This window comes from Vanacampus margaritifer, chromosome 3 (genome assembly GCF_051991255.1).
Source record: "Vanacampus margaritifer isolate UIUO_Vmar chromosome 3, RoL_Vmar_1.0, whole genome shotgun sequence".
Taxonomy (NCBI): Eukaryota; Metazoa; Chordata; class Actinopteri; order Syngnathiformes; family Syngnathidae; genus Vanacampus; species Vanacampus margaritifer.
The window spans coordinates 3,461,946-3,482,010 of NC_135434.1; the positions used below are offsets into that span (position 1 = coordinate 3,461,946).

Sequence of the window (20,065 nt, forward strand, 5' to 3'; positions counted from 1 at the left end):
GGATCGTTCGTGCCATTCGAACGCTTGAAGACAAAATATGACTTTTTGTAATCTCCAGATACAATCATTGTTGAGGTTGACTTGTTTTCTGAATTGAGCTTTGTCTACCACGAATAAGATTGAAAAAAAATCTTTGCGAAGAGGACAACACTTGTAAAAGGTATCGCTTGCTGACAAATGGATGTCCAAAATCAGGTTTAAATATTGAATTAGTAAATACATAAATAAACAGAATTACCTCCCCCCCCCAAAAAAAAAATACAAATAATACCACTGCTTTTATTTTATTTTAAATCCCAAAATGAAAAATATAAATATAACTATTTATTATAATTGTTTTATTTTTTTATCTTCTCATCTCATCAGAGTTTTTGTTGTTGTTGCATAATTACAACTTTATTTTTGAGGGGGAAAATCTGACCATTCTTGTAAAATGGAAGACTGCAAACAAGTGTATTTGATGATGCAATCCATATACTTGATTGCATGCATTTTATGCAGGTTCATATTACATAAAAAAAAAAATAATAATTCTATGTGACCATTTTCGGTCCTTATAATGTTATTGTTTCTAGTCTGTCTTTCCACAGGTTACCAGCGATGATTCCTAAAAGTAGTAAGAGTCCAAGATTTCGGTTGGATACAAACTTCTTCCAGCAGTCCTCCGGCTTTTCCACGTCCAGGGTGGAAATCTGTTGAACAGAGATATGTTGCTAATTTGCTACCTTGACTTACAAGTGCCCCAACTTAAGAGTTTTCAAGTTACGAGCTGTCACTCGGTTGATTGACACCATCTGGTGTCATATTGGTGGCAAGGAGCTTCATTTTAGTCAAGCCGTAGCCAAAGTAGTGCTTTGCTGCCATCTTATGGTAAACTTTTTTTTGGCTTTGATTGTGAGGGTTGTGAGAACATGGACGGGACGCTCACCTGGCGTGTTAGGTGGAGGGTGACAGCGGCGAGGGCGACGTAGTACGGGACGGTCTGCTCGGCGTGGACTCCCGCCGTCACCAGGCCCGCCATCATGGCCGCCGCAAAGCCGCTCAACCAAAGTTTGGTCTGCTCGCCAAAACGAAGCGCTGTCGACTTGACGCCCACTTTGATGTCATCCTCCTTGTCCTTAATCACATGGGTACAAATATGGACGCTTACAGGTTTGTTTGTTTTGTTTTTTAATCACATTACTATAATAATAATAATAATAATCATACATCGATTTCATTATGTGCTTTTCTAGGTTTAGTATAGTATATACACTGTATATAAAATATACCGGTATATAGTTACTAGTTCGCAGCTGATGTGATGCATATAATGAAGAGTCCCCAGTCGGGCTCTCCCACTACACTGCAGTACAATACAAAACCTCAAATATACGATCATCGATGAAACACAATTCAATAACCAATAAAAGCGACGTTTCCCGTCTGACAGAAGTCCGAATATTTATAAGGTTTTTTTTTTTTGAAGTTTTAAATGGTAAATGTCAGAATCTTTAAAACAAATAATAAAGTCAGATTTTTCTTAGAAATCAAGTTTTATTTTTTGACATTAAAAGTATTTTTTAAAGATAAGAAGTCTGATAATTCAAAACAGTGTCATAGTCGAATGAGAGTAATATTTTATTTATTATTCCCACAAAATAAAGACATGTATTATTGACACAAAAAAAATGAAGGCAAAACAATATTTTAAGAAAATAAAATTGAACCCAATCACAATAATGTCGTCATTTTCCAAGACGCCAATTAAAATGTGCTTTATTTTCAAGAAAACATTGGTCCAATATTTACAAAAATAATTTACATTCTTTTTGCCAAAAAGTTGCAATATTAGGAGAACAAATCTGATTTTTCAAATTTTTCCCAAGCAAGGGATTCTACGTGCATCATTGAAGAATCTATTACATATTGTTGCAATGATTATTTCCTCACCTGATGTGCATAAATGGTGTCGTAGACGAGTGTCCACATGACTCCGGAGAAGTAGAGGGGGAGACACACGGACCAATCGCAGGCGCCTCTGATGGCGGCCCAGCCAAGCAACGCCCCCCAGTTGAAGGTCAGACCTCAATACATGCAAGAAAGTTACACTAGAAGTACAAAAATGGAGAGAAAAAAACGAAACATTTCTTACCGAGCACCAGCTGGGGCCAGTAAGTGATCCTCTTCATCAGCGGATACGTGACCACAAGTGACAAGGAGGCGGCGCCCAGCGCAATACTGAAAATATGTAAAAAGATACACAAAATGTTGGATTTCAAAAAGTACATTTTGGTACTACTGGACAGCAGAAGGAAGGTCGAATAGTCATTTGGGAATTGTTGCTCACTTTATTAATAAAACTAATTGGGACCTTACACTCAACAAATGTGCTATAGATATATATATATATATATATTTAAAAAAAAACAATATTCAAAACTAATTAAAAAAACAAAACATTTTCAAAAACCATAAAAACGAAACAAAACAAACCCATTCTAAAATCTCATTTAAACATAACTAAATTTGAAAAACAAAAGTCAAAATGAAACAAAAACTTCATGAAAAATCCAGAGCCATTACAACCCTAATATGTACCTGTAATAGTTGAGACAGAGGAGCACACCAAGAGCGAGTGAAAGCTGCCCTCCCAGGAACACCAGAGCCTGCAGACGGGAAACGTCCCCACAAGCGATGGGCCGCGTGGCCGTCCGACCCACCTGCACAGCAAAACCGGTCAGAACCAAACGCGACGTGACGTCTGTTGAAAAGCCAGGACGTGACGTGACGTGACGTTACTTTCTTGTCAAAATCTTTGTCCCACATGTCGTTGATGGTGCAGCCGGCCCCGCGCATCAGCACGGCGCCCGTTCCGAACAGGGCCAGCATCCCCAAGTCCGGAAGGCAGCCCGGCTCGGCGGCCAGGGCGATGCTCCACGTGCATGGAAGGTACAGCAGCCATGTGCCTACCATGCACAAAAACACCAGGCTCAGGCAATACAGTGGACATTTTTAATTAAATAGTAATCTACTAATAACAGTGTCTATTGTCATCGCAGCTGATAAAATGACATTTAAGAAAGGAAAGATGAGGAATTAAATTGTCTGCATTCAACAGAAAGACCAATAAGATCTCAATTGATTGTGTACCTAATATTACGGCCAGCGAGTGTTGGCATACACACCTATTGGTTTGTCCAGCCTCATTAAGCGTAGATACGGCTGGACGGGCCCCGGGGCTGCATTCACAATCGCCGCCGCGGACACGCTGAACGTTCTCCTTGCGTGACCAACTAATGAAGGGACGCTTCTGTGGATGCCAGGACGCACACGGAACGTTCCGGACTGTGTCTCTTCCTCTTTGGGAAGCGTGTGGAGGCCGGAGGAGCAGGCGGGACGCCGATGGAGCCTCCTGAGGGCGGTCAGCGTACCCCAAGTGAGTTTAGTTGGGAGCATGGTGGTTCTGGTGGGGTCCCGGGGGTGTTGTCATTCACTGAGGAATCCCATCTGCAGACCTACGTTGAACACACACACACACACACACAAAATGACTGATCATAGATACGCAAGAGCAGCCAATCTCTTTGTTGCCGCAAGTAATCAGTTGTGTGCGTTTTACTTTTTTGTGTGAGGTTGTGACAATTGAGTACGCAATAAGTTCGAATGATACTGAAAGGGAAAATAGGTATAAACATATTAATATGCCAAATATGCCTAGTAATTGTATTGCCTACCTCCTTGTTCGTTTAGTGCTCCGACTTACGTAACACTAGAGTTATGATTACATATGTGCCACGTCGTAATTCGAGGACGCCCATGTGCAATGTCATTTTCACGTGAAGCGGTTGTATTGGCTTCAAGGACACAATTGAATGAATTAAGTTTATTTCGGCAACCACAGCATATAACAGAAAACTGAAAACACCCCCTCGAACAAACCAACCAACCTATCAATTATAATTACAGGTCAAAAGAAAAGAACAAATAGATGTCGACGGGTAGTATAAAGAAAACGTAGGGGCGGGGACATGCTCTTACCTTCACGTTAATGTCACTGGTCGCTTCCTTGTACAGTGGTCATCCCCAAATGGTTGAAGAAAGACGTCAAACTGAAACAAAGTCAGAACTTGGTCAAAATACTCGAAGGGAAAAACAAACATACAAGTTTAAACATACATAAATACAGAAAGACTCAGGATAAGTAGCAAAAGAATATTATCACCTTTTGGGGTAGTCGGTCCCTAAAAAGGACCGGACAAAAACAACGCTTCACCGAGGACGCAAAACTGAGAACAAGTCAATATTGGTCATGGAAATATCCCAAATTACAAGTTTAAAACCGATTAAACCAAATAATGTATTCGAATAAGTCCTAAGAAAAAGATTAAGGGGTCGTAATTATAAACTACTTCTTTTGTTTGTGTTACTTGGTCGCTTGAGACACTTCCTGTTGTAACGGTCCCTTCCCAAATAAGTCCGGAAGAAAACGAAGCTTTCACTCCAGTTGTACCATTGTAAAAGCCGCGATTTGATCTAGAGATTTATTTAGGTCAAAAAGTTTAATATGTGAGAAAGGTATTCCAGTATTCCTACGAAGATCTTAGACCAATTCAAATATATATATATATATATATATATATATATTCTTTTTTTGGTGTGTGTGTGTGGGGGGGGGGGGGTAAATAGTAGGCAAAACATTTATTTTATTTTATTTTTGGGGGGAGGGGGGCAAAAAAAGCATGATAAAATATTATAAAAACCAATTCTGCGCCTCAAAATCAATATGAGCACGGTGTGTACATTTTGATTTACTGAATCGATACTCGAGGGCTTTAATACCTTCAGCATGCCTTCCACTGGGGGTGCTGTCATTAATGGGATTGGGACAATGTATTGACATGTTTGTTGTGATTAACGTAATGATAATTGCATGATGATCCTTTTGTGTGTCCAAATATTCACCAAAGACTGTTCGCAAAGGACTGAAACTCCTCTTTTCACGTTAAAATATAAAAGTAAACGTGACGAATTCCGTGAGCTTTGTGACAACCCAACTTCCGTCTAGGTACCTTCAGTATAAGAAAAGTTTTGGCATTACAAAATAGCATTGAATGCTGCTAAATCGTTTTACTGCGAAAGAGCCACGACCTTGGCAGGAAGCTGAGTTTCTACACGCGATAGTAGGTTCTCGCTCGCGCGAAAAATGGCGGAAATGTGTGCTGCTTTAGCGTCTTTTATTCGAGGTGTTGCTGTTTAAACCTCGAACCCTGGACTATTTCCAGGTGAGTATGTGTAGTTTATTCACAGAGAACGGAGATGCATAGCGGCTTTATCGCTAGTCTTCCATTCAATCACAGCCCGTCTCGGTTGGAAGTTGTACTTGCCCACTTTATAGTCACTTTTGCTATTGTTATATGTCAACATTATTGTGGCACTGCATTGACAATTAAATGCATATAAAAGCATTTTATTACAGTTACCCCGATCTATTGTATTGACTACTACATGCTTCTCCTATCGTTCCAATCAATGTGCTAAACAGCACTTGCACACTTGCATTGTTGTGATGCGTTCACTTGGTTGCCACTTAATTGCGGTTACTGTGGCTATTGTGGCATCACTTAAAGCCTTGTAATAAAGTCAGGACAAGACAAAATAATGCTTGCCACACGTGTCATTTAAAAGTAGGGCATGTCAAACAGGAAAAAAAAAACATGTTCTGTACTCCTGACTGATTAGCCATTATTTGTAAATTGAGGATCTGGATTTTGGTCCGATTTTGTATTGGCTGGAGTGAGGGTGGCACCTTTTGCACGATAGAAATAATCCACAGAGAAAAATAGTCTTTGTGCGCGCTTTGTAAATTTGCTTCTCTCACCAATTATAGAAATATAGAAAATGTCAAGAAATAATACACATAGTAAAAGGAAAAGCTTGTGTCCTGTAATTAATACAGATTTCGAAATACCACTTTCTTAATCCATAGATCAGGATATTCTAACTGGTATATCAATACTTTGCTGGATTGGGGGAAAAAAACACAGAACTTCTCGGATTGAGGTTTCCAAATTGATCCTGCCCTCAGGATCACAGACATGAGATAGAAAGTGTGTTCTGTAGATATCAAGGCTTTGATAAATCAACGAAATGCTAAAATGCTAAACTAAATGCCAAAGATTAAAACAACCATTGAGAATGTTTGCTGTTCTGTTGCATCGAGCCACAAGACCACGTCGAAAGAGACATTATGATGAGGATCATGCCTACCAAAAACTCAGCACAGCAGCAAATTCTCTTTGTCAAGGAACACATTAATCTTATGATGCTCCAGCAAGAACAAATTAAGTAAAAATAAAAATAGAATTACTGGAAAAGCAAATGATTGTAGTGTGATTGTAATTGCTGTTGTTACAATTTGGGGTTGATGCAATTTTCTTTTTTTTTATTGTTTGATTTTTTTTTTTTTTTTAATACTGGGCCCAGATGACATTTCAGTATTTTTGTGTGCTTTGAAATAAATGACCATCTAGGTTGTGTCACTGCGATGACCTCCTACAACGAGATGCAAAAAGAAGAAGACGCTGACGACGACATCATGCACAACCCAGATGCCCAGCCCAGCCAGTTGTTCCAGTGCAGCCGTTGTCCACTCAAGTTCAAGTCCGAGGTCTTCCTGGTGGAACACGTTGGTCACGTCCACGGCTCTGATCTCGAATTGAATAACCATGCCAAGAAAAATTCTCCCAAAAGAACCCTGGAAAGCCCGCTTGGCGGTCTTCAAACCGATCCCTCTGAGGATTTGAAACACCTCAAAGATGGCAAGAACTTGAAAGAAAATGTAACCCAAAAGCTTGAGACTGAAATAATGGCCGTCTCAGCTAACCATCATGATGAAGAAAAAGAAGATGACAACAAGGCACATTTAATTTCTCCCTCAAGAGTGACTCTTAACTTGTCCAGGGATCTGAAGACATACAAGAAACCACCAAAAACTTCCACCATCAGCAATTATTTCACAGTCGCCGATAGCCAACAAGACGAGTCAGACGACCAATCGGACGACCAGTCAGGCGACCAATCAGACGACCAGTCAGATTACCAATCAGATGACGCGTCAAACAACGTTACCCCTGCCACCATCAACATCTCCAGCAGCCATACTTACTTAAAGGAAGACCAGCTCTATGTCGAACGGATTCACCCCATCATCGAAGCACCCGCCGCCCTGGAGAACAAGAAAACCTCCAAAACCAAGAATACGACACCAGAAGCAACAGACAAGAAAGAGCTGTCCTTTGAAGTAAGCGAAGATGACGAAGACAAACGGGCCATCCCCCTGACCTGTAGCGGTAAGGACTGTGACCACCAAGACGACAAAGAGGCACATTTAATTTCAACCTCAGAATTGACTCTTAACTCTTCCAGGGATTTTAAAACACACAAGAAACCACTACAAACTTCCATTGCCAGCAAAAATGTCATGGTCTCCAATAGCCAACCAGACGAGTCAAACATCGTTACCCCTGCCACCGTCGACATCCCCAGCAGCCGTACTTACTTAAAGGAAGACCACCTCTATGTCGAACGGATACACCCCATCGTCCAAGCACCTGCCCCGGAGAGCAAGAAAACCTCCAAAACCAGGAAGACTACACCAGAAGCAACAGACAAGAAAGACGAGCGGGTCATACCCCTGACCAGCAGCGCTGAGGACTGTGACCACCAAGACGACAAAGAGGCACATTTAATTTCTACTTCAAAAGTGACTCTTAACTCGTCCAGGGATCTGAAGACATACAAGAAACCACTACAAACTTGCATCAGCAAATATTTCACGGTCGCCGATAGCCAGCCATGCGAGTCAGAAAACCAATCAGATGACGAGTCAAACAGCGTAACCCCTGCCACCATCGACATCTCCAGCAACCATCCTTACTTAAAGCAAGACCACCTCTATGTCGATCGGATGCGCCCCATCGTCGAAGCTCCCGTCCTGGAGAGCAAGAAAACCAAGAAGATGACACCAGAAGCAACAGACAAGAAAGAGTTGTCCTTTGAAGTAAGCGAAGATGACGAAGACAAGCGGCTCATCCCCCTGACCTGCAGCGGTAAGGGCTGTGACCACCAAGAGGCACATTTAATTTCTACCTCAAAAGTGACTCTTAACTCGTCCAGGGATCTGAAGACGGACAATAATCCACTACAAACTTCCACCGTCAGCAAATATTTCACAGTTGCCGTCAGCCAGCCGTACGAGTCAGAAAACCAATCAGATGAGGAATCAAACAACGTTTCCCCTGCCACCATCGACATCTCCAGCAGCCATCCTTACTTGAAGGAAGACCATGTCGATCGGATGTGCCCCATCATCGAAGCACCCGCCCAAGAGAGCAAGAAAATCTCCAACACAGAGAAGACGGCGCCAGAAACAACAGACAAGAAGGAGCTGTCCTTTGAAGCAAGCGAAGATGACGAAGACAAGCGGGTCATCCCCCTGAACTCCAGCTATAAGGACCGAGACCACCAAGACGACGGAGAGACACATTTAATTTCTACCTCAAAAGTGACTCTTAATTCGTCCAAGGATCTAAAGACATACACAAAACCACTACAAGCTTCCACCGTCAGCAAAAATGTCACGGTCGCCGATTGCCAGCCAGACGAGTCGGAAAACCAATCCGATAATGAGTCAAACGACGTTACCCCTGCCACCATAGACATGTCCAACAACCATTTTAACTTGAAGGAAGACCACCTCTATGTCGAATGGATACACCCCACCATCCAAGCACCTGCCCTGGAGAGCAAGAAAACCTCCAACACAGAGAAGACGACACCAGAAGCAACAGACAAGAAGGAGCTCTCCTTCGAAGTAAGCGAAGATGACGAAGACAAGCGAGTGATCCGCACGACCTTCAGCTGCAAGCACTGCAACCACAAAGACGACAACCTCGATCACATGTCTGTCCATTACCACAAAACCCACCCGTACGTACGCCACAACTCTGACTACATCCAGGATGAGAACGATCGGAGTGCCACCTTCCGCTGTCTGGTGTGTCCCATTGACTTCCTGAAGGAAGATGACCTCAGGAAGCACTACAGCGACAAGCATGCAGGATCCCCAGATATTTTTACGCTGGGACGAGACCAAATCAACCTGGTGTTCAAGTGTTTCACTTGTGCTTATACCGCCAATAGTTTGGATAATCTTAAGGAGCACTACAATGACAGGCATCCCGCCAATGCGCTAAATGCGTTACATTTCCTCAAGTATGTGTTCATGCCACGGCAAGAAGACCCTCCGCCCATCAAGTCCCCCGCTTCAGAAGCCCTTCAGCCCAATGTAGCCTTGTATGTATGCAACAAGTGCCCCTTTCGTCACAAGTCCGTCATCGTGTTGCAAGTCCACTACCAAAAAAATCACCCAGATGAAGCCGTCACTATCGACATGATAAAACGACAGGCTGGCAATGTGTCAAATAAGAGGCCAGGATGTCCAAGCTCTGAAGCTCAAACGAAAAACAAAGACAAAGTTCAAATCCAAGAACCTAAGTTGGAATCCTCTATAACCGAGAAGGTCAGAGAAAGCTCTGAAGCGCACTTGAAAACCAGGTACAAAGTTAAGATCCTTGAAGCTAAGCCGGAATCGTCTATATCTGAAAAAGTCAGAGACGACTCCGAAGTGCAAATGAAAACCAAAGAAAAAGTCAAGATCCTAAAAGCTAAGTCGGAATCGTCTACACCCGGAAAAGTCAGTGAAAGCTCCGAAGGTCAAACAAAAACAAAGGGCAAAGTTAAGATCCTAGAAGTCAAGTCAGAATCATCTATACCCGAGAAAGTAAAAAAAAGCTCTAAAGTGCAAATGAAAAATAAGGGCAAAGTTAAGATCGCAGAAGTTAAGTCAGAATCTTTGGTACCAGAGAAAGTTGACTCCGCAGACGACCAAAGCAAAGGAGTTGACTATGAACAAACCCATAAAGCCAAGGGGCTCGTCCAAAATCGAGTGCCCGGAACATCCTCACCCGATTCGAATGGCGCTAAATATGAAGAACTGAAGCCGAAGGGCAAATCACCAACTTTCAACATTTATGCGCATGCCGATAATTTGTTTTTCTGCTATAAGTGCAACTACGGGAATCCCACCATCAAAGGAGTGATGGTCCACCAGTTCAGAACACATGATAAACTCCGGACCAGCAGCGAAGATATTGTGGCCTACACAACGAAAGTACACAGTCGGTTGCAAAAATCCGTAGCCCAAGCTGAGAATCAGTGCTTTTCTAGGTTGCTGCCTCTTCCCATCTTGAACGAGGGCGACGAACACACGTTTTTCTGCCACCTCTGCCACTACCGGCGGAGTACCGTCTCCAAAGTGGTCCAGCACTACGCCAGCAAACACAACGGCACGGTGGCCACGCCTAAACAGATCCAATCGTACACGTTTCGGACTCTTGAGCGGTTGCAGAATGCCGTCGTCAGTGAGGAAACTCAACATAAGGAAACAACAAACAACCAACCAGATCCCCAGAAACTCAAGAGCCTCCAGTGCAAGTCTTGCGTTTACAAGACCCAAAATCCAAACCTCTTCCGGATTCACGTACGCAAGTGCCAGCGGGAAAATCACTCGAGTTCAGGTGTTTTGAAAGTGTACCTAAAACATGGGAACGTACCGGCTGGCTACCATTGCGATATGTGCACGTTCTCCCATAAAAAATCCACCATGTTGTATAAACATTACCGCCAGGAACATCCCGAGAGCAGGTCCAGCCTGGATTTTATCACCACCCGCTTAAAGGAAGGCCACAAAAGCTCTCATTTTAAAAAGAAAAACCAGTTAAGACCAGATCTGGGCAACGGGGAGGAAACCAATGCCAGTGGAGAGCAGAGTGACACTCGGACGTATTCGTGCCGAGCATGTTCTTTCAAAGGGAGCTCGGTGGCAGGACTTGAGGACCACTACCGCGCCGTGCACCCCTGGTGCATTAAGGAAAATGGTAGCCGAAAGAAGTCGAGCGGTGGCAAGAACAATCACCAGAAACCGTTTAGCTGTTTTGATGATTACCAGATCCCCATCGGGTCCCCGGCTGAGTCCCCGTCTCTGATCCAGGAGGACGGCAACAGCATGTCCAAAGAATCTGAACGTAGTGTTGATATGGACGAAGAAACTCACCAGCATGTTTTCAAGTGTCCGTACTGCACTTATGTTAACACCAAGCATCAGGGGGTCCTCACCCACTGCCAGATGAGGCACGCGGCCCTCCAGTCCCGAGCCGACAGCCTGTACGTGGACGAGGCGCACTTTCGCCACTGGGACGGGAAGCAGCAGCACGGCCAGGAAGGCGACGCGTTTCACTTCCGAGGCTACATGTGCGAACTCTGTCCGCAGACCCACGAGAGCGAGAAGAAGCTAAGAAAACACCTCGAGAAGGACCATGGCGACACACCGCCGGACAGCACCGCTAAGAAAACGCACGTCAAGATCCCCAAAAGCACGACGTACAAAATCAAAATGACACTTTTCAGGTGTCAGCAGTGTTCGTACAGCTGCAGCAACAAGATGGCGTTTGGTCGACACATGCGCCTGAAGCACAAGGGGGGCCATTTTCAGGTCAGTCGCTACAATTGCGTCATGTGCTCCAATTCCTACTTCAAGAAGAAGCGCCTCGGGAGCCATTATAAGAACAAGCACGGCCAGGACGCCTACCTGAAACACTTTTTACCGCTTTATGAGCAGACCCCTGATAACCCACCACCGGAACCCAAGGCCAAGGCATCAACCAAGAGCAAAAAATTAGTGTACAAGTGTCCGCTTTGCCCCTATGTGAACTCGCGCCCGCACGGCATGGCCACGCACTGCCAGATGATGCATCCCGACCTCGCCGTCCGGATAAGCGAGTTCGAACGGGGCGAGATCAGCATCAGTAGCAACTACCAATCGGGGAGCAACAACAAGCGAGGCTACCTGTGCGACGTGTGTCAGGGGATTTGCATGTCACTCAAAAAACTTGCCATCCACTGCTCCAAGAAACACACCGGAGCGTCCAGACAGGAAAAGGAAAAACCCTCTGAAGATGCGAAATCTCAGGAATCGGTTTCAGTAGACCCCCCCTTGATGGACACAAATCCCAATGGAAAACTGCCAAAGAAGGTCGTCCTCTTCAAGTGCTTGTTGTGTTGTTATTCGTCCGTAATCCGGAAACGCTTGGCAGCGCATTACACCACGTGGCACGGAAAGGCAGCGTTCCACAAACACTTTGTACCGTTGTACCTTCGCAAGGTCAAAAAGGCGCAGCTTTCCCCACAAGTAGCCGACTCCGAACCACCAGAAGACCCCCCGGAAGGAGAGGAACTGCTCTACAAATGCCAGTTGTGCGAGTACAGAACCTGGGCACGCCGCTACCTGACATACCACTACAACAAAACCCACCAATTGGATGCGAGGACCAGAGACAAGCTGCTGATGGCGTACAATAAACGCAAAAGACCTCCCCCTCACGAACTTCCTCCAGACTCGGAGCAAAGCCTGCAAGATACCGAGCAGACCTTCTTGGGTCAGTGCAAGAAGTGCCCCGACTTGTCCTTTGACTCACCGCAGCTGCTGCTCACCCACTACTGCACGACCCATTGTGCCGGCCTCCGAATGGACTTTACCGTGGTCTACCCGGTGGGCCGTTCCACGGGTGTGTATTGGTGCATTCGCTGCAACAAGACCATCAACGGCATCAGGACGCTCAGCGGCCACCTGGATCGGCACCGGGACAAGAGTTTGATGAAGGTCACGGGCAAAAAGAAGATGGCGACGCCACCTGGAAAGAAGACATCCAAATCGGTAAATCCTCATTTTTTTAATCTGAGATTGTAGTTTCGGGTCTTTTGCCCCAGACTATGGTACAAGTTGTCCTCACTTCGGTTTTTTAAAATACATTTCTCTTCTTTCACACTGAAAACAGAAACTTCTGGACACTTCAACAGAGGGCCTTTCGAGCTATAACGCGCCACACGAAGCGCCCCCCTTGATCAGCAGCTTCGCGGCATCGCCCGCGAAGACCAGCGAACCCGAGCAATTGGACACCGAGTCGCTAAGCGAGAGTCATGCGTGCAGCCAGTGCCAGCGCACGTTCAAGTCGCGCAACGGTCTGCGAACGCACAAGCGCAGCCACGAGGCGCTTGCGGCCATCAAGAAGCTGCCCGCGTCACTGTCACAACTCAAGTAAGAACTCCTGTCATTTGACGAGGTCATCCTGTAACGCGCACCCGAGTCAGGACTCGCGAGGATGTGATCAAATTAATCGACAAGTGATCGATTATCAAATTAATTGACAACTATTTTAACTCATTTGCTCCCAAAAAGGTATAAATATGTTTTATTTTAAATGTTTTTAAGTGTCCCAAAGACGTGTATATATACTGTGTGTATATATATATATATATATATATATATATATATATATGTTGTTTTAACTCTTTGACTGCCAGACGTTTTGAGAAAAGGGATGCCGTGGGTGCCAGCCGATTTAAGCATTTTGACTGATCTTTCAAGGTCCACAGAAAATAATGTGTTTGGAATATGGAAACACACGTACTACCAAATGAAAGATTGGACTCATCTTTCATCAGAAAAAAAAGCTTGTTTCTACCTTATTCCGTTTTTCAGTAATCAACAATAGAAAATGGTTAGTTTCACCTCTGTTTTGAAACAAACGTCATTTAACGTCTTTGGCACTCCTCCCTAGGGTTTTACTAAACGTTATTTAACGTTTTTGGCAGTCAAAGAGTTAATGTTTTTTTTTTAAATGCTACAGCATACAGAAGGCTTTGATGCAGAGAACGGTTGAAGAAATGGTAGTTAGTACACCAACGGCCAGCAGGTGGCAGCAGAGCAAAACAGATCAACCAGGGCCATGTTGCAAAAAGCTCATTTAACCCCAGTTCTAAATAGATTTGTGAATATTGATGAAACTTAGCTATATTCTAATGCTAATTGCTGCAAAACGGAAACAGATAGAAATATGTATACTTTTTTTTCCTGATTAAAGAAGAGACTCTAATCTTTATTTTGGTCGGTTCCATGTTTTTATAGCAATAGAACACAATATTCTGTGGGCCTTGCAAAATCCGTCAAAATCCAGTAAAACATCCGGGAGCGAAGGGGGTTGCTTCAGTGAAAATGGCTGGGAGTAAACGAGTTTACTCTCGAGTAATCGTTTGTAGCCATTTTTTAATTAAAAATTGTGTCTATGTCCTCATCTAAACAAGGGTCTTTTTTTTTCTCTGACCCCAACAGCCTGAACAAGTATCTTCTCCACAAGCCTGGAACTATCCGTCCTTTCCAGTGCTCCATCTGCTTCTATCGTACCAACCTGATGGGCCTGTGGACCAACCATTTGCTGAAAAACCACCATGGTGTGTGTCCAAATCCAGCAGTTTTTCTCCATCTCAGGGGCAGCCATTTTGCCACTTGCTGTTGACTGACAGAGGTGTCAAATCCAGGTCCAGAAAGTAACAACCCCGCCGCAGATTGGCTTTAGCCCCTTGTGCCTAGCTCGCTAGCTAGCACCTGGGGCTAAAGACAAACTATGAAGACAACGTCGATGTTGCTCAGGCAATGACCAATCACAGCGCACCTGTTTTCTGAAGCTGAGCTGTGATTGGTCATTGCCTGAGCCCTGAGCAACTGTGATGTCATCTTCAGTCAACAGCAAGTGGCAAAATGGCCGCCCCCTGAGATGGAGAAAAGCAGCTGGATTTTGCTAATTAACTCATATTACCGTATTTCGACTAGTGGGGCTGCATAGAACATATTATTGTCTCCTTCAACTTGTGATGTTCTCTGATGGGACATTTGTAAGAGCTTGTATCCAAATAGTTGGTCTCTGGAGTTGGCCAAGTGTGAAATGACAAAACCAAGAAACTTTCTTGCCTCTGTATTGAAGTGTCTGTCGTTTCTCCAGATATTGTCCTCGAAACCTGTGACGACAAACAGGAGACCGGAATGCCTCAGAGCGCGGACACGGATACACTTCATTTAGGCTCCGGTGTCATCAGTTCGGCCAAAACGAATGAAGGTTGTACCAAAGGCAAGTCACGTAATCACCAATACAAACGGAAGCTACCTGCATTCCCACTCGTCTATACTCACGCGTATGTTGCGTAACACCTTCCGCAGACTGGTACCTGGAGTCCCCGGAGGTGCGCCGTCAGCTGAGTCACCTCAGCCTGATGGCTCAGAACGGAGCCGCTACCATGCCGGCCACCCGGCGGATCGAGAGCGGCGGCGGCGGCGGCCTGTTCCGCTGCGAGAACTGCTCCTTCTTTTGCGAGGATCTGTCCGGCATGCGGCGACACTACCTCAGCAAACATGGCAGGAAGATGTTCACGTGCAAGGACTGCCACTTCTTCACCGGCTTAAAGTCAGTCAGCGTTTACTGCTGCTTACCGTAGTACTGTTCATATTCTACACTGGTTACAAACACCATCCTGAATGTAATTAAAAATGCACTTTGACATATAAATACATACAAAACAAACAGTACTTAATAATGCTTACCCATCTACTTACGTATAAAATACGTACTAATCATTTGAAAAATACATTTAAACAATTTATTAGGAGGAAAATATGAGTAAAATAAGCAACACTTAATAATCAAACCCCAAAACGTGTAAAGACGTTTTTTTAATACTTTGTCCTTCACTCCCAAAAACGGTTTTTTTTTTTTTTTTTAAATGCAAGAGCAAACAGAAGGCTTTGATGCGCTTGCTGACATGAAGAGGTGGGTTAAAGAAATGGTAGTCATTACAAAAAACGGCAACTAGGTGGCAAGCAGAGTATAAGAGATCAGCCCGGACCATGTTGCAAAAAAGCTCTTTTTGCCAGTGTTTTCAATAGGAATGTGAATAATGATGAAACTTAGCTATATGCTAATGCTAATTGCCGCAAAAGGGAAACCGATAGAAATATACTTTTTTCCTGATGAAAGGAGAGACTCTAATCTTTCTTTTGAGAGGTTCCATGTTTTTAAAGCAATAGAACACAATAATCTGTGGGCTTTGCCAAAATCGGTCAAAATCCAGTTGAACGGGGAGCAAAGTTGGTTGCGTCAGTGAAAATGGCTGGGAGTGAATGAGATCATATAAAATAGAATATTATTAAAATATAGTACACGGTATTGAAATGGAGTAATGTTTAACTAAATGACACTTAACATTTTAAAAAAGTGATTTTTTTTTTTTTAAATATTCGATATAAAAAGTTAAAAAAAAAAAAAATGAAATATGGTTTAAAGTAGTAAAATAAAACAATTACAAATTAATGTAATTAGTACGTATTGTCTTTTGTGTTTTAGGGGGAAAAAACAAAAATGATTTTCATTAATAAAATACCATTTATACATGGTTATATAATGAATAAATGTGATAGATAATTTTACATATCAATATAATGCATAAAATTGAATCCTACAACAATTGTACATAGTAATAAAATGGATAATGTTGTTTAATAATACATATAAATATATGCAACCAGATAATAAAAATAAAGCGCAATTAAAAAAAAGAAAATAGACACCAAATTTCCAAATGGATTTTCCTTTCTGATGAAACTTTTTGTGTCCTTTAGGAGAGCCATGCGGGTGCACATGGACACGGGTCATTCCGCACTCCTGAAAGAAGCCGCTCCGCAAGACGGCTTCCGCTGCCCTTTCTGCCTCTACCAGACCAACAACAAGAACAACATGATCGACCACGTCCTGCTGCATCGCGGTACCTCGCCTTCACATTTTCACTTTTTTGCATTTTAGAACTCATTTGCTTTCAAAGCAGCGTCGGCCATATTGCCTGACGTTCTAGAAGCGTTTGAACTGATCTTATCACGACGTGCTTATTATGATTGTAAAATGGCATTGTTCGGCAGAGGAGCGTGTGGTTCCCATGGAGGTGCGGCGGCCCAAACTGTCGCGTTACCTGCAAGGCCTCGTGTTCCGCTGCCACGTGTGCACGTACACGAGCGCCAGCGCCGACAACCTGCGTTTGCACGCCGCCAAGCACGAGTGCGTCAAGCCCTACCGATGCCGCCTCTGCTACTTCGACTGCGCCAAGCTGGACCACTTGGAGGCACACCTGTGCGCAAAGCATCAAGTGAGTGTGCGGTAATAATAATAATGATAATGCGTTTGATTTATATGTACTAGTGAGTGCGTCACTTTTCACACAATCCCTTGGGATAGCTTTATTTACACAATGCCACATAATGGTGAAAATCTGTATTTTTATTTTATTTTTGGATTTTTTTCGAGTTTATCAAAAGTGAGTTTCCTTATCTCTTGTAAAATGTAAAATATCAAACTTTTTAATTGAATAACATAAATTGTGATAAAAAGTAACATTTTGATTTTCAATAATTCTAAGCAAATCTATTATTATATAAAGTATAAAAATATTTTCAGTCATAATTTTTTTTTTTTAAACAAGCTATTATTTATGTTATAATAAAATAATACAATAAGAAAAAATAAACTACTAATTCAATTTAAACACATAACCCCATATTATATATAATGTAAAAAATACAATATTTATAAAATGTCCCAAAATACAAATACAGAACATAAAATAAAAATATAGGTATTATATTAAGTAGTATAATAAAAATGCTACAAAATGTATCATTTTATTTAATATTGTCTATAGATAAACATATGTTTTGTAAAAAGTATAACATGTTATTGAATTATAAAATTGTAATCATAAAATCATCTTATGTATTATCTTATGTAGGAGTTAATTGAACAACAAAATAAAGTAGTAAAGATAAAGACAGTTTTGGTTTGAACCACATTTTAATTAAAATATACAAGTGAATATTAAGACAAATTGAAAATATTAATAAAATAGATTTTACATTAAAAAAATGTGAAATTATATTCAATAATGCAAATTTTCATCATTTTTATTGCAGTAATAAAGCAATACTACAGTAATATGTTTATCAAATATATTAACAAATACACAAATGATTAAAACAAGAATAATTAAGAACTTGACCAAAAAAATGACAAAATAAAATAAGGAAAATAACCCTCGTTTATAACGGTAATAATGAAATTCCAATAAATGGCAACATTTTGTTCATTTTGCCACAATCTCTTCCTCCTTTGATTTTCTTGCATGCAGGTGATGAGGAATCACGAGCTGGTGGGGCAGGTCAACCTGGAGCAAATGGAGCAGGTGAAACTCAACGAAAGACTTGAGAAGGAGGAGGAGGAGCAGCAGAGATCCAGTCCTGACAACACGGAAGACCTTCTCAGCCACGTGAAGGAGCCGGACGACGGCAAGCCCGCGGAGGAAGAAAGCAGCGACTGTGAGAACCACCTCGCCGAGACGGCCGCTGTCAAACAGGAGCATCAAAATGACGCCGGCCCACCGGGGAACCCAGAAGAAACGGGGGGGGCGATGGCGGACCACCGCTCGAAGCTGCAGACGCTGAACATCCAGGCGCGCGTGGAGAACGACATCCTGCAGCACATGCCGGAGCTGGACGGCGAGAGCGGGACGCGCACTCCCTCCAACGGAAGGAAGGAACCCCACGCAGACTTCTCGGAAAGCCCCGGTAAAGTGGCAAAGAAGACGCACAAGAGGGAAACGTCGGTCCCGCTTCTGGACCACTCCTTGGAGCCGCCTCGGGAGGACCAAGCCCACAAAAGGAAGCTCTGTGAAGGACTAAAAGAGCAAGGCATGAAGGAGGGGGAAGAACGAGACTGTGAAGGGCAGAAGAAGCGGATCAAGATGGAGGATACCTGCACACAAGATGGAGACATGTCTGAGCTCAAAGGTAAAAATGACCCCAAAAAATTGTCTTGAGGTGCAGATTACTTGAAAGAATTACACTGTGGGTATTTAGAATAACCTCAACGCTTTGCCTGACAAAGTCCACTAGCTTAATGCTAACACAAGATGCAAAATACCATTCGACAAGCTAACAAAACTAGCATCTGTTGCGGTAGTTTTAACCTTTTAGGCAACGGAATATTTGAGCACATACTTTAGGCAGCGCATACAGGCATATATTCTTTATCCTCTGTTATTTAATTTTTTTTAACAACTAATATGACTGCATCACTTTTCTTTGTGTATTTGTGTGTTATTACTCTGCCCCCTGGTGGTTTAGGTGTGCACACCAGAAAGATTTGCACAGTCCATTGAGTCACAAACACTTTTAATTTCTAACAATCTGTTTAATGACTATGTGTTTACAAATAATGTTTTTTTTTTTCTTATTAAAAGAAAAACATTTTTAATAGGTGTAACGCGTGTATAATAGATGTAATGTTGGGGTATTTTGTGTGTGTTTTTTTGGCGTTGTAGGTGCCGGCATGACGTTCTCTTGCAACTTTTGCGGACGATACCTCCAAAGTGAAGAAGAGCTGCAGCGCCACGCCTCTCGCCACAGAATGTAGACCACAAACGGTTCAGCGACTCAACAGAACACTACCAACAAAACTCACATTTCAGACACCTGCTTTGAAATAAATGATTTTTGACATTTGAAACATTTTCTAAATGAATGTGATTTTTTTTTTTTAACAGGTTTGTTTTGATAGTTTAAATAAAACTTTGGAAAACGGCCGTTAGATGTCTTGACACTTTTGTTTTGTTTTCATGTGGAAAAACACTTATAGTGCTACTGTATAAAAAGACAAATACACTTAATATTTTATGTTTGTTTTTTTTGTTTCGTTAAAAAAAATACTGAAGTCATATGTTGCATTCAAGCGCTGCACGACTTTGTGCCTTCCTGGTGTCTGTCTCACAACGTTTTCAGTTGATTTTATTTGAACTGTTTTATATATTCGTTCATTGAATAAATTTCAATGTTTTGTACACTTGATTACTTTCGGTTGTTGAACTTTTCTCTGCGTGGTTATAATGTACGTTATGATTATTCTGTGTTCTTCCTATTTGACGTTAGTAGTTGCTGTGTGATCGTTCTTGATAGGTCAATGCAGCAGATGGGAAACTAACCGGTTTATTTGGTGTTGTGAAAGTGCCGTACAATTCATTTAAAATACAGGCCATAAAC

General features: G+C 42.6%; 1 protein-coding gene across 3 annotated transcripts; it reads left to right on the forward strand.

The window, feature by feature from the left end:
* The first annotated feature begins 7 nt into the window (after nucleotides 1-7).
* LOC144049384 (uncharacterized) lies at nucleotides 8-19,873 on the forward strand. Of its 3 annotated transcripts, none has more exons than XM_077562277.1 (15): nucleotides 8-160; nucleotides 591-1,152; nucleotides 1,958-2,059; nucleotides 2,590-2,718; nucleotides 2,825-2,931; nucleotides 3,306-3,418; nucleotides 6,513-12,814; nucleotides 12,936-13,195; nucleotides 14,270-14,388; nucleotides 14,937-15,062; nucleotides 15,152-15,395; nucleotides 16,607-16,749; nucleotides 16,901-17,124; nucleotides 18,160-18,817; nucleotides 19,351-19,873. In XM_077562277.1, exons 3-15 carry the CDS (start codon nucleotides 2,024-2,026, stop codon nucleotides 19,440-19,442), a joined length of 8,553 nt encoding a protein of 2,850 aa, XP_077418403.1. In that variant the 5' UTR covers nucleotides 8-160; nucleotides 591-1,152; nucleotides 1,958-2,023; the 3' UTR covers nucleotides 19,443-19,873. The 3 variants fall into 3 exon arrangements, with proteins under 3 accessions (XP_077418403.1, XP_077418402.1, XP_077418405.1); XM_077562276.1 differs by having other exon boundaries at nucleotides 28-160; nucleotides 576-1,152; XM_077562279.1 differs by lacking the exons at nucleotides 8-160; nucleotides 591-1,152; nucleotides 1,958-2,059; ... (1 more) ...; nucleotides 2,825-2,931; nucleotides 3,306-3,418 and adding an exon at nucleotides 5,124-5,264.
* Nucleotides 19,874-20,065: the final 192 nt, after the last annotated feature.

Excerpts from the sequence above, each read along its gene's own strand:
- LOC144049384 (XM_077562277.1), top strand. The coding sequence starts at position 2,024 with ATGGCGGCCCAGCCAAGCAACGCCCCCCAGTTGAAG. Across the intron at positions 13,196-14,269 it reads GCGTCACTGTCACAACTCAA|CCTGAACAAGTATCTTCTCC; the intron begins GTAAGAACTCCT and ends TGACCCCAACAG. Across the intron at positions 17,125-18,159 it reads ACCTGTGCGCAAAGCATCAA|GTGATGAGGAATCACGAGCT; the intron begins GTGAGTGTGCGG and ends TCTTGCATGCAG.